This window comes from Spea bombifrons, chromosome 12 (assembly GCF_027358695.1).
Source record: "Spea bombifrons isolate aSpeBom1 chromosome 12, aSpeBom1.2.pri, whole genome shotgun sequence".
Classification (NCBI taxonomy): domain Eukaryota; kingdom Metazoa; phylum Chordata; class Amphibia; order Anura; family Pelobatidae; genus Spea; species Spea bombifrons.
The window spans coordinates 27,621,893-27,647,222 of record NC_071098.1 but is presented as its reverse complement, the minus strand read 5'-3'; the positions used below and the strand labels follow the sequence as shown (position 1 = coordinate 27,647,222).

Below are 25,330 nucleotides of genomic sequence, written 5' to 3'. Positions count from 1 at the left end.
TCAGGAACTATACATTATGTTAAGATGGTTAACCTTATAATTATGGCTCAAGGGAAAATAGGACATCGCCATATGGCACCGTACCAATCTTTACTGACAGCGGAGAATATTGTTCCACCTGATGATGTCATAATTGTCCTTCAGAGCTAACAAATTACATATATTGCTGTCATACATTATGTTTCCGTTAGAGAATAGGCTGGTCATGACCTTGACCTTTAGGAGACTCCATTTAACATCTAGACTAGTTTAGAAAAGTGTCCCAGGTTTCCTATGATCACCTGTCCATATGTACTAATATGTACGCCTTGGAGGAGAGAAGAGGGGCAAGAACAATAGGTCATTGTCTCATTCCTTAGATGGAATGTAAGGAAGTTTTTCTTTACCGATAGGGTTGTAGATAAGTGGAACTGCTTCCAATCAGAAGTAAATGGAAAGGTATGCCTTGGGTGGCATATCCCTTGGGTGGTATAGTCTTTAATTTTGGGGGGGGCATGATATGGCGTGTATGAGAGCATCATACATAAGAAAGTTTACATGTAGACTTCAGTAGCTAGCAATGGTAGTGGAAACCCTGAGCAGAGAGTGGTAATTAAGTCGTAGAGGGTAATACAGCGAGGGTATTAAACATGCATGGGATAGGCATATGGCTCCTGAATCTAACCAATTAAAGTTTGAGTGTTTGGACTAGATGGGGCCGAATGGGTCTGATCTGCCGGGAAGTTCCATGTTTACCTATCACGGTACTAAAACTAGCTTAATGTGCAAATCCCCATAAAAAAATAAAATGCAAAGCTTTAGCTACACTGCAAACAAATGCATTTTTATTAAAACCAGTTAAAGAGAAAGGTCTCTCGCATATCCTTTTCCAGTAAAGACTTTATGGAGCGGCTTATCTGTGGTTGCCAGGTATATATCAAATTTGGCATCGGTAATATATTTGGCTTCTACTTCGTCAAACACATTCAATATAAAAGAAATAATAAAGGCAGAAACCATTTATTCACTTTGAATATCCTCTCTCATGACCTTTTCCAACATTTTCATGTGTGTTTACATACCAGGTACTTATCTTTGAAAATAACCTTGAAAGAAATTTAGATGAGAGCTAAAGGCACAAAACATGGATTTATTAAATCACAAACTAGGGAATGGAGTCAGCTATTTTAATTTACCATTTACTGTGGTTTCTTAGGTTTCAACACGGTTTTCTCCCTTTGGACCTCCAACATCAACCCTACCCAGCCTATGACCTGAAGGCCACCTGCCCACTAAATTGTCCCAATATCACACCAAGCCGTGCTTGCGCATACTGGGAAAGTATGAGCATAAGCAGATCAAGGTATGATACTACGTTGCCGAGATATGTTATGTGCTCGAAGGGGTCTATTGGCTAAAGGCAGAGTTGTTAGGAGAGTTTGCCGGAGAGTTGAGTTGCCTTCACTAGACGTTATGGAGATCCAGCCCTACTGAGCTTCTGCTGCGGCAAGAGATGTCTTCAAAGTCTACCCGTCCATTAAACTATGCATTATACAGGGCCGCCTCAGACATTGTTAGAGGTTAGATCTAAGTATAACATGATCTCACTAAACCTCATATTGTAGGATTTTGTTGTTTACTAAGTATTTCTAAAATAAAAACAAGAACGATACCAGTCATTCTTAATCCAGGTGACTCGTGCCAGTGAGTCGGTGAAGAAAGAACTGCTTTGTTGACTCACTCTTAGTAGGAAATCTAAAAAAAACTATTCTTCATGTACACAGTCCTCTTAAGAATTGTGGGCAGAGCATGTATGTAGCTTCCAACTTAAATAGAAAAATGCTATTTTCTGTTACGCAACACTTAACTAGAATTGGTTCTTAACATTCATACAGTTTAGTGATGTCACTCATCACAGATAAAGTTAGGCAATATTAAGCAATATTTATTATTACATTTAGGGGAACCAAAACATGTTAAGAAAAACATAACTGGTGATGATTAAAGGGATGCACCAGCCATCACGTGCATTCTAATGCGTGTGATAGCTGCGTGGTCCCTTTACATGTTTGTGTTGTCTATGCATGGTGGGATCCTGCAGAATGCATTTGACCCTTTCCTGACTGCCCAGCTAAATGGTACCCTCTCATCAGTCAGATCCAGAATTGGCTCAACCAATGCTGTGGATGCTCTATGTGATTACAATCGGAGCACTTTCCTGCCAATCATTGGCAAGAAGAGGCGGATCATGGATCATAATCTTTACATTATTTTTTTAATGTTCTTTTATTTAGTGTATTTTCATTTTGGCAATAGCTCTGTTATAGATTACATGCTAAAAATATTCACTACAACAAATATTTACAAAATACAATTAGAATGTTCAAGAGAAATAATATGGAAGAAAAATTAAAAAAAAAATAAAGCACTTTATTTGTGAACAAGAATAGAAGGAAGAAACAATCCAAAATGTTTACGCACATTTACACAGTTCTAACAATAGCTGCTTTATTTGCATACCAGTAACATACCTTAATCCTGTTTGTCTCCCAATGAATGTCCTTTGTCTTTTTCTCTTCAGCCATCATATATTTTTATATATATATATATATATATATATTTTAATATTTTAATTTTTTTGCTGGAGCCATTTTGTGCTTTCTGTCACCAAAAATAAACTTAACGTTAATTAACAGGGCCTAAACTGCGCTGTTAACATATTTAACAAACATTAATACCACTTTCAAGCTATTAAAATCGCTCTACCTGTTATCAGGCTTTGGGCACTTGGGGCATTCATCTAAACCGCCTCCTATTTCTGCTCTAATTACAAAACATATTACAAAGACCTATAAGTTGATTGAACGGCCAATCACGGCGAGGGAGGCCATCTGCAGGCTTGGTAGAATACAAAAAAATAAGTTAGCATTTCTAATTTATATTTTTTTTAATTCTTTTTAACAACTTTTTTTGTAAACTGTATAACACACCGAATAAACCTTATAAAGTGTTTTAAAATTCAATTTTTTAAACCTTTTTGATATATAACAATGTAAAAAATATTTAAGAATTTCAATGTTGAGCCAATAAAAGGCATCAAAAGAGCTTCGAGGCACACATATAAAGAAACAAAGAAAGAAATGAAGATATGACAAAATACAAACTCCAGATATCAAATATATTAATTTATTTAACCCTTAGAGTGGATATTAAGAGTATGCAGTTGTTGAGTAAACAGAGCATTGTAGACAATTTAAACATATAGAAACAATACAAGAGAAGGGGAACTTACTCAGATATGTTACCAGCATAAACATTGTATCGGCAGGACATTTAATCCCCAGACCACAATTTGGGTTAATTATTCAAAATGGCCACTTAAAAATGGTCTTGTCACCATACCAACCATAGAATTCATTTTCTTATGAAAAAGTTATATTTCAGTTTAAAAAACACAATAATACTCCTGGTTACACTTAATTATTCATACAAAGCCAAAAATACGGGTAATATCAATGCAGGGAAAATGGCAGCCCACCCCAGTATATCGTACCTGATAAAAAATTTAATTTCTAAAAAAACAAATACGTATTAGCCACTCCAAGATAAGAATGTAGCCTATCTCAGTCGATCAACTGAAGTTAAATGGCCTCCCAGCAGAAGTGGTAGAGGCTATTACAGTGAGTGAAGTTAAACATGCATGGGATAGGCATATGGCTCCTGAATCTGAGACAAGATCAAGAATTTAGTAACGTTTGAGTCTTTACAGCAAAAAACGTCCGACTAGACAGGGCCGAATGGGTCTTATCTGTTGTTAAATACAACGTTTCCATGGCGGTATGGTCCAAATGTATAAAAGCCTCTTTGGAGATATTCTTGAAGGACAGGAGTCTAGTTCCACCTCAACATGGAATCGTTGATAGTTGGCCACCTTTGTACATCAAATATGTTAATCATACGATTCTGTTCCTATGTTTTCTTCTAGCCGGTATCAACTTTTTAGGAGCCGTTTGTGGTCTCCTGGCTTGCTTTTTGCTCTTCATACATCTCAATAAGATAATGTCTCCTTCTACTCAAATATTTGCTTGTCTTACAACCATCCTTGCTGATATATTGGAACTTATTCCACTAACAAATAGATTATAAGGACTTTAAAGAAATGCTATAAAATATATTAATCTCTAAATACAATTCCAATAGTTTGTACTGTGATGGAGGATTTGGAAAAGTGTTGAGTGGACATTAAGCACCACACTTACTACTCCTATCCTGTCCCATAAATCTAAAATGTCATTTTTTACAAGCTTTTTTTAAACCACAAAATAAATAATTTACCTTAAAAAAATAATTTGCTCTTTTGTAATTTTTTATTAACAAAAATGACAAATTAACATGAAATTAAGCAATACGTTAAGTGGTACTTTTCTTTGAAGGAGTCAATCGCAGAAGGTAGAAGAATGTTGCTCTTATTATGGACCTTCTATATAGAATCTTCAGGAAATTTTATATAACGAGCGTGGCCGGTAACTTCCTGACAACGTCCAAGTGATAACAGTCCGAAAACATTTCCGTGAAACCGGTGTTTTCCACATTTTTATATCTCTTCTGGAATTTTATTTTTTGGCTGCGGGTTTCACTGTACTATATTCTATTTCAGCTGCGGGGGTTGGTGCTGGATTGGAAGAATTTTTGTTGGGGAATTTGAGGACAGCATATTTAACGTCATCCTGAAAAACAAAGAAATCCACGTGTTAGGAGAGAAATAATATACAAAAAAAATAATGAATTCATAAAAATGATAGAAACTAAGCCAGCACTTTGCTCGCAGTTAACTAAACATTGATATTTAACATTACAAAATAGAATATAATATGTTTCATATTTGGTAGGGTTACAACAACCATTTGTCAAGCAAGGGGTTGGCTGCTGCTATTCCCATTGAGTAACATGTGAGTGCTACTGAGCATGTGCAGTAAGTGTACACACATATACTTCCTGTTTTCCATAGAGACAGTCGGGGGAGGAGCTAAATCATACAGAAGTCTCATTTTCTAACTCTAACAACTAAAGAACGCCTGCACCAATTTGTATGCAGTAAAATTTAACATGAAAATAGGGGTGGTGTGTATCTTTAAGCGTTATAGTTATAATTTACACACTGAAAAAAATTATCAGTAATTTATTTTCCGTCATTATCAATAAATCATCCATTGGGTCACAGAAACTGCTGATTTATGTAGAAAACACAATTGATATGGTGAGCGAATTATATTTTTTTGTCCGTTAAATACTGACATTTAGTGCCACGTTTGAGTTTAATCTAGGGTGTTATAATAGGCGTTACTTGATTGTTTTTGGCAGAAGACTCAATGACCCATTGGTATGATATGAGACGATAAAAACTTAAAAAAGGGTGGTTGTGTTGGATCGAGAACTAACGTTGTGCAACTATAAAATGAAGTATTTATTGTTCTAAGTGTGTATCTGTAATGGAGAAATGAAACCTGTAGCGATACTGTTTGTTAAGAAGGAAGGATGAAAGAACATTTTGTTATCTAAAGTGTGAGGCGATTTTTGGCCCAAATCGGGTCTGCAGGTGTGGTGCAAATATAAATGGGACTCAAATTGTATTGAGGTCACAGTTATAATGTTGTATTCACTGTTGCATTATGAAGGACTGGTTCTGAGTCATACGCCTCATCATTTCATGTGTCCAAATCCCAGCAACTGTGTTGTGGAGTATGGCAAAAGGAGGGGTGAGAGTCATACCTGGGAAAGTTATGGCCCCAGATACCCACAGCCCCCCTTGCGGGATGCGGGCACGAAGTCTCGCTGATGTTGTGGGCGTTCCTTCGCTGATGTTTCCGGTGGCAACCCAGAGACCCGAGGAAGCATCACTTCTCCCGGAGTCCCCGGGGGTGAAACACGGAGAGTTCCCGGGGATGGGGGGTTCAGTCCCAGAAGTGGGATTACCTGCCTCAGAAGTAGGTGGGGGGAGGTGTGACCATGTGCCCACCTTACCCAAATCACAGCTTTTTTACCTCACAGGACCAGTCAGGGGAGATTAGAAGATCCCCTCCAACAGGCCTGTTATCCCCATGGGTAAAAGCAGGACAGTGGGGCAGCTACCCGGCACGGCGGGACAGTGCCCCAAAAACAGTCCCAGACAGTCCTGCAAAAACTGGTAATAAGCATTTCCTCCTCTGACATGAAGGGCATACTGTCAGACCTTATAGACTAGTTAATTAGTAATAACGGAAGATAAAATGAACAGGAAGTGTAATTTCTAGAAGTAAATGATATCACCCCCACCGCCCTGTTTTTAATCTACATTTTCATATCTCTTTTTCCTTGTTGTCTTTTAGTAATAATTAAGATGTACTTTTGCTCCTTTGCACGGCTAATGGTGGATTTTGACCCTTGCCACATTGTGAGGCATTTTTATAACACTTTCCGCTCCTGTTAGGACCTAACGCACGGGATTAGCCGTGTTGTAAGAACATTGACGGTCGCTCATGTAATGTTTAACTTGAGGCATCTCTCACTTAAATGATAAGTTATTTTTTTTACCAAGGCTGGAGAGGAGAATTGTGCAAAATTAAACTAAATTTATAATTCATAAGAGAAACTGGATCAAGGTTTCAGGGATGCGAGCAATCACCTAGAACAGTCTATTGGTTTCCATAGTGATTTCTCCAAGTTTAGCACTTCACCTTATAATTGCACTGGCTTTACCTTAAAAAGGCTTTCGACATTTTACAGAACTATTCATGATGTTTCTAATGCTGCATTTAGCCTCAAAAGCCAAGTGGAACGGCATCTTTAATTATAAAACAACACTTTTCTCAAGTGGACAGAAACATCCTTACCGTGCCATCTGCGGGCATGTCGGCTACTGAGATCTCTGCTGATCCTGTAATCAAACACATCATTTGTTTCAAAATCAGGTAATATGAATGTCTTAAATATACTTAGAACATGCGCTAAGAGATGCTGCTGAGTTCTCTGCTCAATAAACATCAAATATGAGGACAATTTCATGACGGACTGTAAAAAAAATCTTTTGCTTAATTGAAATAAAGGCACATTTAGTTTTCCCGCTCTTTTTAGTGATAAAAACCCCCCTCATAAATCGTATTAATGTTTCTCTTCTTTATAGACAATAATCACAGATATTATCTACCTCTTATGAGGTCTCTTATGGCTACTCCCGGATATACTGTCTTAAGATATTATAAACAAATATATATGTATTAAAAAACGGCATTATCTAAATGTAGTTTTCGATCATTACAGATAATCTAGAATGCCAATGTCCATCAGCTGACCTGCGAGTTGAAGTCATTTTAATGCTTAGTTGCAACGCTGACCTTGAACTAAAGGTTATTCACTAAAGAAACATAAACATTCATTGGCATACTAACATAATCGTAATTTATAAAAATAATTATAAATTAGCACAATAGTTGAATTGGTTAATTCTTGGCACGGACAGACGGTAGAAACAAACACCGATTACGCAAATATTTCCGAGAATGGCTGCATTGTTACAGGACATATAAAAGTAATTTTGGCTGAGTAACCTTCGGTTGCAGGACTACAAGTCCCATCACCCGCATGTTGGCATAATGATCGAACTGTGAGTGGGATACGGATAGCTGGGGAGAGCAGCTCCTGTCAATCTTACCTCCGTTTGGTGTGTTCTTATGTATAACCGCATATTCTGTGTTTCCTGAAGAACAAATTGTAATTAAGCAAAATGTCATCATATTCACAGTTTCCTGCGGCGCATTTCTGGAGATGACGGGGAGTTGTTGATCCCTAAATTTAGTTATTGAAGCCAAAATAGCAATATATGATGGCACTTTGGTCAGGACCTTTGTATCGGCAGAGGACAACACTCTATCTTACTTCCAAGCTGTAAAAAGTAATGATTATAGTTTGTGGTTTATTCGCTAAAGTAGGTGTTTTCAGGAGAAGCACAGCTTCAGCTTATATTAAATTTGCTCATTCGGTAGCATTTTAAAGAAGGCGCCATTTCTTTCTAGATAAAACGATGGTCAAGGATGGTCCACTTGCCAGTGGAAAGCATTAGTATTTTTGTATTTATTTATTTTTTTTACCTCTGGCAAATAACCGGTGCTGGTAAAACGTCATGTTATAAGTTCCTCTTGTGTATTGACAATAGAAACTTTTAATAAAATCCAGAAAGGATTCCGGCAGGTAGAAGCCGAGCCAACTAGCTCATGGATGGAAGCCGGCCAATTTATCCATCTAGAAACCTTATTGTTTTAAGCGTTTACTTCCTGATCTAACCGCGTGACTTAGCCACATCCCGTTGTGTTTCAGAAACCTGTTTAGCCAACGCATATATGTCAGAGACAGCAGTACAACAAAAGAGATTTTAAAAAAGCGTGGAACTTTTTTTGTAAATTGGGTTACTTTTTTTTTCTAGAATTCTAAAATTCATTGGAGATTCTGGTATACATTTGAAAATGCTTATTTTTGTTTTATCAAAACTTGTTAGCTGAGTTTCGCTCCATCTGCCTTGATATAACAATTTTGATAATTAAATGACTCTTCCCTGATATGTTTGGCAATAGTTCAGATATGTTGATCAGCAAGTCCAAAAAGTGTAAGACTTTAAAAAAAAAAAAAAAAAACCTTACGTTTATGGGTAAATATTTTGTATAGATTGATTTACAACAATACATTATATGTAGAAGGTAAATTGCATTTTTACTAATTAGTAATGAATTAACTTAATAGGTTAAATAATAACATTATAAATGGAAATTATATTGGAAATTGCTTGGTTACATCTTAATTAGAGAAATCCTGAATTCTTGGCAGAGCGTGATCGGGTTACGATGACATCATTAACAGAGTAGAATAATATATATAATTTCTAAAACTCTAAAAAAAACACCACTGATTTATTTGTCTACTTAATTTTCTGCCTAAACTTTAATTAAACTATATCTATTGAGGTCTGTAATTACCATAATCTAAAAGAAAAGATATTTTCTATACTTCAAGATGCAATGACTCAAGCCTCATTTTATTATTTATAGAAATTGGTTAGTTTTTCGTTACCTTGTTGGTTGGCAGGATTTATTCTAGAAAACAAAATAATTCAATTAAATAGGAGAGAATATATACAATAAAGAACCAAACAATAAAGTTCATTTCTAATTTAGTAATTTACTAAATGCCAAGTTTTAACTGTTCAAAAAATGTCCAATTATATTATACTTTAATTCTGAATTATTGACTCATTTGCTGGAATCCCCAGGTTTAGACCCGTTGATTTCATTACAAACATGGGTTAGAAGTTTGTACTTAGATCTTGCGCTAAATCCAAATTTAACATCTAATTCAAATACTAATAAAATGAATTATTTATAATAAAGTTAATTCTTCTTCAAATAAAGAATTGTCATAGTAAGGGGGAGTGTTTGGCCTACTTGGCTTTTAGTAAAGAAACTTAAACGGATCAATGAATTATAAATGTCCAGTTTGTGATCTTGGCTATGTTGAGATCAGATTTAGACTAGATGAAAATTCAGATAAAAAATAAATAAACATTAATTGCATTGTAAAATTTAGCAATTAAGTTCTAACGTGCCCAGCTAAGAGGCGGACTAAATTTTCTGGATTATATGAGTTGGTTAAAGATTGATTACAAGCCGTAATATATCTAGGAGACGAGGTATCTTGAGATTGTCAAGAACTAACCTACACCGAAGATGTTAACCCCTTAATGACAAAGCCCGTATATGTACGGGCTCAAAATGCATTGTTTTCAATGGGTTTTGGGACCGCCCATTGTCCTTAAGGGGTTAAACAGATGGTGCCTTTTAGTAGGCAGATTAAAAGAAAAATTGTAAAGAATTTTTTTAAAAAAATAACAAATTGTCCAAAAAAAATGTAATTATTTATTTCTGGATGATTTGTACTAATTAGTATTACGGAAATATGTATTTCTGTATTCTATTCACAACATATTTCATGTGCGCGAACTAAAAGTACATGGATGGGACGTTCCACCTGGGCATTAAACTATTTATAAAATGATAATTTGTGGTAATGCATCAGTAGCCTACCAAAAAATATGGCTTTGCTAAAATTTTTAATTACTATTACAATATGTTTTAATTAGCAGAGTGGAAGTTCTTTATTATCCTGGATACCTCTGAGGGAACACATCTGGATGGAAAATGTGGGTTTCAAGAAATATCGGCTAATCCCACTCTATAATTATTAAAGTGAATCCTAAACAAGATATTTAGGTAAGTCGTTATAAGCTTCCTTCTGTACATGGAACTGTTTAGAAGGAATACTATACATAACTTATGTATTTGCCCCAACATAGTGTAAGAGTTATACTCACGTAATAAGTCATCAAGATGATGCATAATGTATACCTTTGCTTACAAATGGATGAATCAATCGTATAAAAGGTGATGCAATGAACATATGAGGTCTGCGTGTCTGTTAGCATGTATCAGGATGCAGTGGATGTGCTGTATTAGCGGTATTTATCATGCTTGTCCATGCATATAAGTGGCACTTACCCGGAGGTCTTAGCCTTTGCTTTCTCTGTAGGACAGAGAAGGGTTAATGAAAAAAAGCAGCAGCACATATAGATAGCAACCAAAGAAGAGAAAAGAGTACCTAAATCACAATTCCCAGAAACAACCCGGCAGGCGCTAGGACATTAAGCTCGCAAAACACAGCAATCACCGCCAAAACACACATCAACGTCAACCGCCAAGTGCTCTACCCTTAGAACCTTGACCCAAAATGGATTCAAATTCATTTTGTGTTGCATGCTTTTAAACCAATTTTTCTTTTAGATACCACATTACATCTGAAATTTAAAGGTGTTGTTCCTCTTAGACAAAATATCAATTGCACCTTCTAGTATATTAAGCAAATAAACCGTAGCAGATCAGCCATTACATCATTTGCTTTGAAGGTTTAATCACATTAAATAGCACAGGATCTTTTAAGAAGCTTTTTTTCCCCTGTGTATATGGCAACAACCTATCGGTGCCTGCTTTTGAGTCATATGACAATTAAGTGTTGAGGTCAAAAATTATAAATAAGGAAAACATTTTAGTTGATCATGAATACTCAAGATGACGTTTCTAAGGCTGTATTTGATTAGAATGTTAAATTAAGTAAGTGGAACAGCACCTTTAATGCACGTTTTAGCAGATAGCAAGATTGCCTGTTATTTATATAAGGAACGGAATCCACAGCCTGTTAATACCACGCCATAAATATTTATCTCCCAATGATCGCACACCCTGGTCACCAACAGGTTTCATTTCATTCATTGGTTACTCATTGCCAACTCACAGACCTTTGACACCAGTAAGAAGGAAATTTGCATAGAGGCTCGGGAGGAAGGATTATTAGAGAAGTTCCCGGTAAAAATAAACGTCAAAGCGACGTTAAGATCATTTTTCTTTCAAATTTGTATTATCTATTTTGACAACCCTACTGAGATCATCCAAAGGGTTGAGGAACTTGGTTGCTGCAAGTGTAGTATGGATTATGGCTAATTATTTGGGACAATTTTTTTTGCATTACGATGGGACTGATTGGTGCAAAATAAGCTGGTCTTAAATTTATTATCGCCATAAAGCGTCCATTAAAAATTGAAAGGGTGGAAAAAATTTACCAAGCAAGAGTACTGCTTTCTTGCAGACCATATTTTCAGTACATATTAACCTGCGTTTAGCGAATTATAGTTAAACGGGTCAAAGGTCGGTGAGGTATCAGGAAAAAGAGAAGTAACGGGAGCTATAATTACACACACAGACAATCATGTAACTTATATACAAATACAACAAGTGCAATGCTAACCAGAGACACAAAAGCCAAATGCAAATGCAAACAAAATAGTATCAAACCCCAAAACAGTGAAACGGAGATACAATCCAATGAGAGGCAGAAGAGAGACACTTGAATCACTTTATAGGGTTTGTTGGAACTTTTATTTTTTTTCTAGGTGTTTTATTTATGATGTCACGCATGTTTTTGAGTCTGTAACGTGATCAAGTAAAGCTTGCCGGTGCTTCATCTGTTATACTATAGTTTCCTGGTTAGAGGTGTATTTGTCTTGCTAAAAAGAAGAAGAGTAATTCCTGGTCAGTCTCTTGGGACATCCTAACGCCAGGAGACGTCTCCCGGTATTTCTCAAAAATATCATGACAGATGATATATGTTTTGGGAATGTATTAGCATTATATTTTATCTTGTGTCTACAGACCAGTAAGTGTTGCTAAGGTGCTAGGAAATTAATTGAGAAACGAATTGATGACTGATCTAACCTGAGATATGGTAACTTGATTTATGATGGTATAGCGTTCCATCAGAAGATGCTTGCCAAGAACCTGTAAGGGCACTTGGTAATGTGTCATGCACTTACAATGGTTTATATTATATGTGATGGATTATTATGCCAGGCTATTGAGTAAATTGTAAAATAAATGATGAGGGCTAGAACATGAAAGTTAGGTTCCATGGACTGCTCAAAAAAGCCATCATGTGGATAAATTGTTTGGGTAATGCCTTGAGTCATGTGGATACTGCTGACAATGGAGCTCAGGGGGCAAATTTAAATAGTTTCAGGGGGCAAGGAATTCATCTTGTCCTGATTTGTGGAAACATATCTAGTTGGATATTATGACTATGGAAGAGGTAACTAAAGTCTGAATTATGAGCTCTTCATAAGTCAGATATTTGAGTGATTCATGGACTGAAGAGCTCGCTCGCCACCAGGATATGTCTTCATCAATGAATCATCCGAATCACTGATTATATCTGGTAATATCACTGAAAATATCTGGTACATACAAAACACTTACAACCTAAACCTTGTCAAGCTTCTCATTTGAGTTGCATGCTTTGAAGAACCAAAGCATCATAAACTCTTATAGGCAATAGGAACACAATCAAAACCTATCTGCCCCCTTCCATGTTGTGTTTGATGAGAAAGATGACCGTTATTATTTAAAATGTAATTTACAAACATGATAAATAACATGGATTTACAAGGAAGATTATGAGACATATAACATACTTTTCTTCTCCTTTATGATAAAGTAGATAATGATTCCAATGATGGCCACCCCTGCGAGTACTCCGATCACGATGCCTGCAATCTCGCCACCATCCAGTCCTCCTGGTGGCCTAGGAGGAACTGACAAAATTGTAGCAGTAGTTAGTGAAGTTAGTGGATCTGTAATTAAATAGTTGAGATGAGATGTATGTCAATTATTGCTATCCTGTACTGCATGTAGTGGTAGAAGATGCATAAATATATCATCACAGAAACATTATGGCGGTGATGTATAGAAACAATAATTCTGGCGTAAAGTTTGAATGGTCTTATCACCCTATCAACCAATAGAATGGTCCAATCAGCAGGAACATTCCGAAAGTGAGCACAAACTTTGCATCAGATAAATATCCCCCAGTATAATATTGAACATATAAGAGAATATTATATATTATATATTATATATTACATTATAAAGTAATATATAGAGAAATATTTAATCTTGTATGGCTAAAAAGTCACAATTTCAGACTATGAAACAGATTCAGAGATCATTAAAGATAGAGACATAGAATTTGGTGGCAGACGAGAACCATTTGACCCATGTTGTCTGCTCATATTATAGCCAAAAAGTATGGCTAGTTAAAAAACCATCTTAATTGTTGATGGGCACATTTTGCTGATTAAAGCAGAAAATCAAGCAATAAAATAGAATCTTTTACGACAAGTGGGTTATGGTTCTGGCTAACAGAAATTGATATCAAATAACTCTTCACAGAACCATGGCTGACAAGAACAAGTCTTAATGGACCATTTGCCCATGCACCTGGACCGTCACTGCTCTCTGTATGTACTCTCAGTGATATATCTTTGGTAAAGGTAGATTATGGAGATGGTTCTAAATCACTGGCTTTTTATCATATAATATTTTTTTTAAGATTCATTTAACAAAATGTTAAAGGTCTAATAACCAGGAAAGTAAATATATATATATTATATATATAATATATATAATATATATTTAGGTGAACTTACCTGGATTCTCTGTCACATTGACCACAAAGAAAAAGCTAGAGGTCCCAAACAGGTTCTGCGCTCTACATTCGTAAGTTCCATTTTCATTTGGCGTCGCTGAAAATACCGTTAGAGTGGACACATACTCAGTAGAATTCACCTTGAACTTTTCTCCATCGGTAACAGGGCTGGGCTGTGGTGCGTAGCGGTACCATGTGAAAGTTGCAGGTAGAACCTGAGCTTCTGGTACTAAAGACCTAAGTCCCATAGTACTGGGGATCAGACTCACTATTAAATTTACCGATGTGCCTTCTGGCACTTCTGATGTGCTTTCATTCTTGAAATTCTCAGCCTTTGGTGCACCTAAAGTCGAGGACAGAATATTAGAGAGTACAAACATTTTGCCTACATTACTTATATCTGTCCAACCAACATTGTATCTGGAAGCCCTATTTACTGTCCACCCTTTATTGAGTATGTTCTGCCCATCAAGGATGCAAAGTTGTTTTTGGTTCCAGGAACACCCATTTTGTGGACCATGTTGGTAGCCTGAGCTCTGGACCAGGTTCCTCCGCATTCTATGTACTCAAATGATCATGTCCCATGTTTGTGCGACTGACAACGTGTAACAAATAGACTGTCTACAGAGGCTACTGTCATAATGCCTCTTCACTCATTAGTACTTATGACTGGTAAGCAGGTTCACAGGGATTTAATTCAGGCCTTTGCTGTCTGTAGTCCTTTCCGCTGCTTATATTTATTCTGGTCTTCTCCAAGTACCACAAGACAACCAAGGAGCGCATATACATGAGGAGAAAACAAAAACAACACTAATAGTGCAATATGTTTGTAAAATAAAAAATAAAAAAAGGTGTAAGATCCACTCACAAACTTGCTGAATAAGTCAGGCTCATCAAGGTTGCTGAATAAGTCAGGCTCATCAAAACCTTTTTTTATTTTTTATTTTACAAACATATTGCACTATTAGTGTTGTTTTTGTTTTCTCCTCATGTATATGCGCTCCTTGGTTGTCTTGTTGTATTGCTGAGCACCTTGAGGAAGAGTGTTTTTTGGAAGCTGCTATCTTGGGGAGTATTTATTTATTTATTGTTATTTACACTTTACACTTCACACGTGGAATTTGGATTTTTGTTTTTTTGGTTTATATCTCCTTCTCCAAGTACCACCTGCTTTTCTGATTAAAAATTGGTGTTGCTATGTCTTTCACTTTTGGTCGAGCCGGCAGAAACTCCTCCCTGTTGTCCAGCCTTTTGGTCCTTACAAGTGTCCACATGGATGCTTGTGAAGATCTTCCTTATGTTATGGGCAAGTTTGACTCCATTGTAACCACCCGGTGGTGTTATATCACCCTGTTGAACTAGCTATGAGTATAACCTATGCCAACCTCTCACCAGTGGCTAAGAACATAATTATTGTCAGTGTCTCACCTAATTTAAGTGCACAGGCTACCTCTTTTCCAACTTGGGAACCATAGCAGAACAGCTCTTCTCCAGGCTGAGTTGTGTTGAAGGCCACGTTGTTAATCACTCGATCTTGGCCTGTTTCATTTATATTTTGGAACTGCATACGCACTTCTGCAGGAGGGACACCACCTTCCCAAGAACACTGGAGCTGGACTGTTTCATTATGGGCACTTGCAGAGCATTTAATGTTGTCATCTGGATGAACTATAAAAGAAAAACAAGAAACCAATTTTAAATTTGAAAGCTACGTGTGAAAGAGAAGAGGGATGGCGCGACCAGGGAATGGTGGGAACAAAAGAGCTGGGGAAATTATTTAAGAGTCCCATGCATGGGAGTCACCACAAAAAGAAAACTCTTGCGTCGGCCTCAAAAACACGAACCCGAAATGTCACATACGTAAAATTGTCACGAACAGCCACATACGCCTTGACTTCACAAAGCCATATGGATAATATGCCAAAGACCTTGTGGAGACTCGATGCTTCCATGGCAACTGCAGGCACAAGATATTTACTACAGGAGTTTTCTAGGGTAAAAAGTGCTACTTATCTGTAAATGCCACGTGTAATGTTGGGTTTCAGACGGATTACTGTTGTTACTCACAGGCTATGCTTAGATTCAGTGGGTTACTAGTCATGTTATTCACAGAGTTCTTGGCCGTGCAGGTGAAAGTTCCTTCTTCACTCCGTTGGACAGGGCTGATAGTGAGGGTCGAGTTATTTTGGCTAAAGTGGTATCGGGGGTCTGCTGGCAGTCGAGTTCCATTTAAATTCCAGGAAAATTGGACTTCGGTTCCGAGGGCCGTACAATCCAGAGACACTGAATCCACTCCTACCCACAGCAACTTGTTAACGCTTTCGTTACTTTGTAACATTACTTCAGAAACAGGAACTGAAAAGCAGAAAAGATAAGTTAGATGACCGAGACCACAAACCCTGCAAATACAACACAACGGGAACCTAAAGTCTTTATCAGTGATTATTGACTAAAAGAAAAGAAATTACCCCCATATTTCACATGGGGGTACAGATTAAGATCTTAATGTTGAATATTCCTTTAACCCATTTACTGAAAAATTACAGACCAAGATAAATCAGTTGCATAGGTTCTGTTTGTTATGAATGGACATTTATACTCCGATTTCCCAGTATTGGACCCAGAGGACCGAGTTCTCACCTCTCACTCCCACGTGTAGGAAGGCGCTGGTGCTGTTGCTGATGGGGTTATGGATGGTGCAGGTATAGTTCCCTTCATCAGTCTGTAAGATTGGGTGGAAATTCAGGTTGGGTCCCACACAGGTGACATGGGCCTGGGAGCAGGCGTCTTCTTTGCCACGGTGAAAGCTGTAAGAATCCACAGTCTGACCCCGGGCAACACAATGAAGGGTCGCATTCGTGCCATTAACTGGATGGTTATCACTAGCAGGGAGAAAAGTGAAACCTGGAGGCGTGAGCATACCTAGAAACGAGATTAAAAACATCAACAAATTAAATTTGATGAAAGGAAAGTATCTGGAAAGGTGAAGTTTGAAAACATAAGTCACTTGATCTTTAGTAAATATTTTCTTTAAATATTAGCTTAGTCAGGCGCGTAATACTCTGTGGTAACGAGTAATAAATTGGGTAGCAAACCACAAAAATAAGATGTCCTTTAGTCATTTGCACCAGGTTGGTCACCCCAAACCTCTTAATGTGTTATTAGCAGGAACCTATAAAGTGCTTGAACTCTGCCCACCTCACCCCATTATATCAAGAATTACCCCAGTGGCTCAAATCCCAACACAGTGTACACATGTAAGACTTTCGTTATTATTATCTACCCCATCATACAAGAGTTGAGGGAAGCAGTGGACAACCTCTCTATGTGGTTTGATTCATATCCCACCAAGTTTAACCCTTATACCTATCCTACCTTCTTATTTTTTTACAATTTTGCCACTTAGGGGTTAAAAAATCCTTCTCAACTTCAAAAGGCAAACAGATTTCTCCTTGGATCAAGAAGCTCAACAAATTAACTGTTTAATTTATTCAATAATTTTTAGCTCTGTATGTTCCGCTTTTACCCTTTTTGAAGGCGTCCCTTTTATCTAATGGAACCACCTCTGTTGGTAGTGAATTCCGTACCTTTACCGCCCTCACTGTAAAGAATCCCTTTGTTTGTTGTCTATGAAATCTTTGCTCTTCTCGTCTCAGAGGACAATGAACAGGTCACTAGAGACCTCTTTATATCAGCCCCGCACATATTTATACAATGTTATAATATAGACGTATATAGATGCAACTCTTTTAGTCTCTCTTCATAACTAAGATCTCCCACTTCCCTTTTTTAATTTTGTAGCCCTCCTTTGCACCACATATTCAAGGTGACTTGTAGATAGGCAAGATGATATCCTACAGGAATCAATACCCTGTTTGATACATGCCAATATCTTATTAGCCTTTGCAGCTGCTGACTGGCATTGTGCACTGTTGCTGAGTCTGTTGTCTACAATTATTCTTAAATCCTCCTCCTTACTAGTTTTTTTCTGTAGAAGAATTCCTCGATTCATCGTAGAGGATATCGGTGTGGAGTATTTTTAAGTGGGTGCCCCAACCTCTAAACACAGATAGTAAAATATATTCTGGACTATTTAAAAGCGATTTCCAGGATCAATTGGGACGTGTATATATAGAAACATGGTACTTGATGGCAGACCCATTCTATTTAGTCTGACCATTTTTTCCAGATGTAAAGGCTCACGCCTTGGTCTCATCTTGCCTATACCATGCATGTTTAAATTTCCTGACTGCCCTAGCCGCTACCACTTATTTCTCAACACCTATGTGAAGTAAAACTTTATTCCACAAATCTGTGACCCTCTCGTTTTAGATGATGGTCTCTTGTTCTAACATTTCTCCCCATTCTTTGAATGCAAACCATACCCACTTTAAAAAAGCTCACTTAACAGAGAAATGGAGGAAAAGTGCAGGGAATATTTATTCTGGCATCCTAGAATCTTAAATGATAAGTGTCACTTATTATAATACCTTTCATTCCAAGACACATCAAACATCAAGCTTTTGAGGCTTCTGTGAGATTTGGTAACACTGATTCTTACATCGTTGGTAACTAAATGTGGTAATACTAACTGCAGAACGGGGTTTTAAAAGGGAGGACTGAAAGCTGGAGCCAAACCGACTAAAATGTCTCCTGTCCTTAGTCATATATTTATAGGGCACTGCTGATCCATGAAGGACCTACATCAGATCCCCGAGTCCTACCATGCCATAGGGGTCATCTAGAACTTGAGTTTATGGAATGTCTACATAGACCTTAGCAGTAGAATTGGGCTGGTCAACTGCATCCTTGGATAAACCACCTTGGCAAGAATACGCCACCACCTCCCCGTCTACGTTTGTCTATGTTTTTGCACATGTTCTCGCTGACGCAAACAAAGACTTTCCATATCTTGGTCGAAAAATCAACTTGATTTTAAGATGCCTTTTGGAACTTTCAGAAACTGTAGCAAATTATTAAAATAACACGTCGGGCTTTACTCGTGTAACACGGTGTGAACTTGATCCTTCAACTGCCTGGGTTGATCCTTCATAATGCATGATTCACGATTTGAGAAAGTATTTTTCTTGTAAAAAAGTATAACTCCAGCTGAGAGTAAGTATTCTCTGTTTTATTTCTCTATCAGTATAAGAGATAGAGGCAGAGAAAGCGTCCAACTAAAAAAAAAAGCCCAAGCTGTATTCTCAAATTTCCAAAGACTAATTCTAAAGAACTCCTAATGCTTACTAATGCCAGAAGTCTGACCAATAAAACTGGCGAACTGGAGTTAATAATGTCTGCAGAAAATTATGACATAGTGGGTATAACAGAGACATGGTTGGATGATAGCTATGACTGGGCGGTTAATATACAGGGTTATAGTCTATTCAGGAAGGATCGAAAAAAACGAAAAGGGGGAGGAGTTTGCCTTTATGTAAAGTCCAGCCTAAAGGCCACACTGCGGGAGAATATATGTGAGGGAAATGATGATGTGGAGTCATTATGGGTAGAAATATATGGAAAGAAAAATAATAAAATACTGATCGGGGTTTGCTATAAGCCACCAAATATAATTGAAGCAGCAGAAGATCAATTATTAAAGCAAATAAACAAGGCAGCAAATCACAATGAGGTGGTTATTATGGGGGACTTTAACTATCCCGACATAAACTGGGAAACCGAGACCTGTGAATCTCATAAAGGAAACCGCTTTCTGACTATAAGTAAAGATAATTATCTGTCCCAAATGGTACAGGACCCAACCAGAGGGGGCGCTCTACTGGACTTAATATTAACCAACAGACCTGACAGAGTAACTAATGTGCAGGTCAGAGGGCACCTAGGAAATAGTGATCACAATATAATACATTATAACTTGTCGTTCAATAAGGGAACTCTTAGAGGAGCCACAAGAACTATGAACTTTAGGAAGGCAAAGTTTGATCAACTAAGAGAAGCCCTTAACACTGTAAATTGGGAAAATGTCCTCAAAAACAAAAGCACAGATACTAAATGGGAGATTTTTCAAAATATCTTAAATTCTCACTGTGAAAAGTACATACCGTATGGGAATAAAAGTGTCAGGAGCAAGAGAAAACCAATGTGGATAAATAAAAATGTAAAGGTGGCAATAAATGGCAAAAAAAGGCATTTAAGCTACTAAAACAGGAAGGCAGTGAGGAAGCACTAAGAAGCTATCGGGAAAAAAATAAAATATGTAAAAATCAGATAAAAGCAGCAAAAGTGGCGACAGAAAGACTCATTGCCAAAGAGAGTAAAACAAACCCCAAAATGTTCTTTAACTATATAAATAGTAAAAAGGTTAAAAATGAAAGCGTCGGCCCCTTAAAAAGTAATGAGGGAGACGTTATAGACGGGGATCAGGAAAAAGCGAATCTATTAAATATATTCTTCTCTGCTGTATTCACAGAGGAAAATGAAATGCCAGGTAATATACAGCAGGATGAGATAAATGCCCCAGTACATGTCGCCTGTCTAACCCAGGAAGAAGTGCAGTGCCGCCTAAAAAAAATCAAAATAGACAAATCACCAGGTCCAGATGGCATTCACCCCCGCGTTCTAAGGGAGTTAAGTAATGTAATAGACAGACCCCTATTTCTAATATTCAAGGACTCTATAGTGACCGGGTCTGTTCCCCAGGACTGGCGCATTGCAAATGTTGTGCCAATATTCAAAAAGGGGACAAAAAGTGACCCTGGGAATTATAGGCCGGTTAGTTTAACTTCTGTTGTATGTAAACTGTTTGAGGGTTTCCTAAGAGATGCTATTTTGGAGAATCTCAATGAAAATAAATGTATGACTCCATATCAGCATGGGTTTACAAGGGATCGGTCCTGTCAAACTAACCTGATCAGCTTTTATGAGGAGGTGAGCTCAAGACTGGATCGGGGAGAATCGCTGGATGTCGTATATCTTGATTTTTCCAAAGCATTTGATACGGTGCCACATAAAAGGCTGGTACATAAAATGAGAATGCTTGGGCTGGGGGAGAATGTGTGTATGTGGGTAAGTAACTGGCTCAGTGATAGGAAACAGAGGGTGGTTATTAATGGTACATACTCTGAGTGGGTGACTGTTACTAGTGGGGTACCACAGGGGTCAGTTTTGGGTCCTATTCTTTTTAATATATTTATTAATGACCTTGTAGAGGGATTGTATAGTAAAGTATCAATCTTTGCAGACGATACTAAGCTCTGTAGCGTGGTTAACACAATAGAGGACAGTGCACGATTACAAATGGATCTGCATAGGTTGGAGGCTTGGGCTGGGATGTGGCAGATGAGGTTCAACACGGATAAATGTAAGGTTATGCACATGGGGAAGAAAAATCCAGGCTGGGAATATGTATTAAATGGGAAAACACTGGGGACGACTGACATGGAAAAGGACTTAGGAGTCTTGGTTAACAGTAAATTTACCTGTAGCGACCAGTGTCGGGCAGCTGCTGCTAAGGCAAATAAAATCATGGGGTGCATCAAAAGGGGCATGGATGCCCATGACAAGGAAATAATTCTACCATTGTACAAGTCACTAGTCAGACCACACATGGAATACTGTGTACAGTACTGGGCACCAGTGTACAAGAAAGATATAGTGGAGCTGGAGAGGGTTCAAAGACGGGCAACCAGAGTAATAAGGGGAATGGAAGGACTGCAGTACCCAGAAAGATTATCAGAATTAGGGTTATTTAGTTTGGAGAAAAGACGGCTTAGGGGGGACTTAATAACTATGTATAAATATATAAGGGGGCAGTACAGAAATCACTCCCAGGACCTATTTATACCCAGGACTGTATCTATAACAAGGGGACATCCTCTACGGCTGGAGGAAAGAAGGTTTCTGCACCAGCACAGACGGGGGTTCTTTACAGTAAGAGCAGTGAGACTATGGAACTCTCTGCCAGAGGAAGTGGTAATGGTAAACTCAATAAAAGAGTTTAAAAGGAGCCTGGACGTGTTTCTTGAAAGCAATAATATCACAAGTTATGGATAGTAGATTAATAGGGACAGAACGTTGATCCAGGGATTTATTCTGATTGCCATATTTGGAGTCGGGAAGGAATTTTCCCCCTGGTATGGGGCAATTGGCATCTGCTTCATAAGGGTTTTTTGCCTTCCTCTGGATCAACACAGTAGGGACACAATATGTATATAGGTTGAACTTGATGGACTTTGGTCTTTTTTCAACCTTATGAACTATGTTACTATGTTACTATGTTACTAAAACAACTAAAGCGATGGGTAGCTCTTTAAATGGACTAGGGTTTGCTTCTTCTTCTTATCTCTAGTACATAACTTGGATATTGCTTATACTGGGTTAGGGACATTTAAAAGCAGGGGCAGCTTTAGGTTTTTAGAGGTCCATACAGGTATGAAGAAGATAATTATATGTAAGTAGCACAATACTTGATTACTTGATCTTACTGCAGTTTTCACTCTAGGTCATTACATCTCAGCGCAGCACATAGAAGGTTAAGATTTCCCTAATATACGGTTATTGTATCAGAATGCAGAAAATTGCATTAATAATCCAAAAGTTGCAACTTACTGTAAACCATAAGACGGAGGGATTCTGTTCTTGTGGTGGAAGAAGTGAGATCCTGGACAGTCAGCGTGTATTCCCCCTGATCAGCGGCTGTCAGGTTACGCAACTGGAGGGTTGTATTTACAAACAGTTCACATCTGTCTTTATACTCGGTATTATAAATAGGAGAACCGTTTGGAAATTGTGACACAATTAGCACGTTGCTGTTAAAGCTCCATGCAATTGCACTATTTTGAATGTCAGGAAGCATCAGATTCACAGACAGATCCACCGACCCCCCCTGAATCCCGGTCACATTTCGGAGAGAGGACGCAGGACCTGTTGGAATGAATTACAAAGTATTTTAATGTTGTTCATCAATTTGTCCTCCCCATTGTATTTTAAATTCTATTTCAATGTCATCGCTGTATCAAAATGCTAAACCAGAGTATACTTAACCCACTAATTATATCATAACCCCAGCAGGGAGCTCTCAGTGTTTGATGCTGAATCTGAAGTTTTTTGCCCCAATCTGAGGGTCACGGATTCTCAAGGTTACACAGTCTGGAGTCGACTCCTTCCAATTCTCCCCCGCTGTGATTATATATAAGACTCCCAGTTTCTGATTTTGCTCCCAGTATGTTATGGTTGATATCCCTGCTTAAATGCAGGTGACTCAATTAAGTGTATCCTTAAATAGCGACAAGGGAAGGTTTCCATAAGGACCGGTATTAGAGCCATTTGGGTAACACAAGCAGTGAGTCGCTACAAAGAATCTTCACAATGGGCTATGAAAGGGTTAATATTTCAGGGGTCTCAGGGTCAGCTCATTTAGAAAGGTATGATCCCCCGAGTCAGACTTACCTGCAGCTGAGAGGATCAGCGCCCAGGTGAGTAGACTCCGTGTCAGTAACATCTGTTCTCCTGCTGTGTCGGCTGCGGACTGAGCTCAGGCTGTCTCTGTCCGTCAGGTGCTCCGGCTACAGGGAAATAACACGCGTGTCTGCAATATCCTGCCTGTCAGTGATTAATATGCAAAATGTGTCATCAGGTAATGCCTCCAGCAGCTGCATTAGCTGAACAAACACTCTTATAAGTTTGAGTGTTTACTATTGTAGATTTTTACATGACATTTTACTGACAGGGTGATAGATTAACAGATAAGCCTCCCAGCAGAAGTGGTAGAGGCTAATACAGTGAGGAAATTTAAAAATGCATGGGATAGGGATATGACTCCTGAATCTATAAAAAAGCATTTACTTTTTTCATTAAGCATAAAAAATAACAAACTGGTAAATATCAACAACGAGGCTTTAATGTCTCGGACATGCCAACTGCCCCACGCATTTTACACGTTTTCACGATGCCTTTAATCATAGGCACTGAGATATAGAACATATATATACCGTATTTGCTCGATTATAAGACGAGGTTTTTTTCAGAGCAAATGCTCTGAAAAATACCTCTCGTCTTCTAATCGGGGTCGTCTTCTAATCAGACCTCAAATAGATCCTATAGTGTGTGTGTGTGTGTGTGTGTGTGTGAGTGTGTGTTAGTTAGTTAAATGGGGGTATAGGGTGTGTGTGTGTTAAATGGGGGCATAGGGCATTTCTGGAGTGGCTTTAAGGGGGCATTTAATAGAGCACTCTGCCTCCTGAAATGCCTCATACCTCCCTATATGCCACTCTGCCCCATAATATGCCTTTTAACCCCCTAAATGGCAGAGTGGCATATAGGGGTATAAGGCATTTCTGGAGGCAGAGTGCTCTATACAATGCCTTTTAACTCCCTTAATGCCACTCTGCCTCCTGAAATGCCTTATACCTCCCTATATTCCACTCTGCCCCATAATATGCATTTTAACCCCCTAAATGCCAGAATGGGATATAGGGGTATAAGGCATTTCTGGAGGCAGAGTGGCACATAGGGGGTCAAAAGGCATACCATGGGGCACAGTGGCATATAGAGGGTTAAAAGGCATATCATGGGCCACAGTGCCATATTGGAGTGGCAAGCCTGGGGGCAGATGTGCGTAACTGGGGGCAGGTTGGGAAATACAAGAAATAAAAACAAAAAAAATATTTTTCTCAATCATAGCTTTTATTAAAAAAATAGTTTACATGAATTAACATTTACTGGTAAAACTTTTTTCCTTTGGGGTCGTCTTATAATCGAGCAAATACGGTATATATCAACAACCCTACTTTAACCAAAAACAATATATACACCCTGGAATGAGACTATTTAAAACATCAATTATTATAATATATTTTGTTCTAGAGAGAATGTCCTATTAATATTGGCTACATACGAAGCAAACATAATAATACTAACAATAATAATAATTATTATTATTATTAGTAGTAGTAGTGTTATTATTATTATTACGGTATTATGCAATCTGAGATTTGTATTTTTCCTTATTCAGATATATTTCTTCCTACGTAAATTATATATTATGTATATATATATATATATATATATATATAAATAGATATAAAATCTGATACATCATATCCTGACTTCCAAATTGGAAGATCCTGCACACCTCTTTTATCTCTGTCACCTCCTCGCTGTAGCTTTTTGACTTTTTCTATACCATTGGGAGAAAAATATCGCAAATTACCTTTACTACCCGGTATTAAATGTCTATTTAAAGGGGACCTTATTAGATACATGTACCCTTATACTGTTTGTA

General features: G+C 37.8%; 1 protein-coding gene and 1 long non-coding RNA gene across 7 annotated transcripts; both read right to left on the bottom strand.

Moving 5' to 3' along the window:
• Positions 1-3,143: 3,143 nt before the first annotated feature.
• LOC128470789 (uncharacterized) lies at positions 3,144-23,822 on the bottom strand. Its single transcript, XR_008346058.1, has 2 exons — positions 23,791-23,822; positions 3,144-3,601 (listed from the first exon to the last, which is right to left on the bottom strand). It is a non-coding gene; the product is annotated as an uncharacterized LOC128470789 (long non-coding RNA).
• On the bottom strand, positions 4,328-23,662 carry LOC128470773 (carcinoembryonic antigen-related cell adhesion molecule 1-like). Of its 6 annotated transcripts, none has more exons than XM_053452699.1 (12): positions 23,497-23,639; positions 22,657-22,971; positions 16,729-17,010; positions 16,156-16,443; positions 15,517-15,756; positions 14,090-14,431; positions 13,076-13,234; positions 10,557-10,581; positions 9,076-9,098; positions 7,667-7,711; positions 6,849-6,892; positions 4,328-4,706 (listed from the first exon to the last, which is right to left on the bottom strand). In XM_053452699.1, exons 1-12 carry the CDS (start codon positions 23,546-23,548, stop codon positions 4,593-4,595), a joined length of 1,929 nt encoding a protein of 642 aa, XP_053308674.1. In that variant the 5' UTR covers positions 23,549-23,639; the 3' UTR covers positions 4,328-4,592. The 6 variants fall into 6 exon arrangements, 4 of the variants coding, with proteins under 4 accessions (XP_053308674.1, XP_053308675.1, XP_053308676.1 ...); XM_053452700.1 differs by having other exon boundaries at positions 13,076-13,195; positions 23,497-23,634; XR_008346055.1 differs by lacking the exon at positions 10,557-10,581 and having other exon boundaries at positions 4,591-4,706; positions 23,497-23,662.
• Positions 23,823-25,330: the final 1,508 nt, after the last annotated feature.

Bases quoted from the DNA above. Each gene is read 5' to 3' on its own strand.
- LOC128470773 (XM_053452699.1), bottom strand. From the start codon at position 23,548: ATGTTACTGACACGGAGTCTACTCACCTGGGCGCTGATCCTCTCAGCT. The intron at 22,972-23,496 runs GTAAGTCTGACT...TCATTCCAACAG, and splicing joins GCTGATCCTCTCAGCTGCAG to GTCCTGCGTCCTCTCTCCGA. The intron at 13,235-14,089 runs GTAAGTTCACCT...ATTTAATTACAG, and splicing joins CAATGTGACAGAGAATCCAG to ATCCACTAACTTCACTAACT.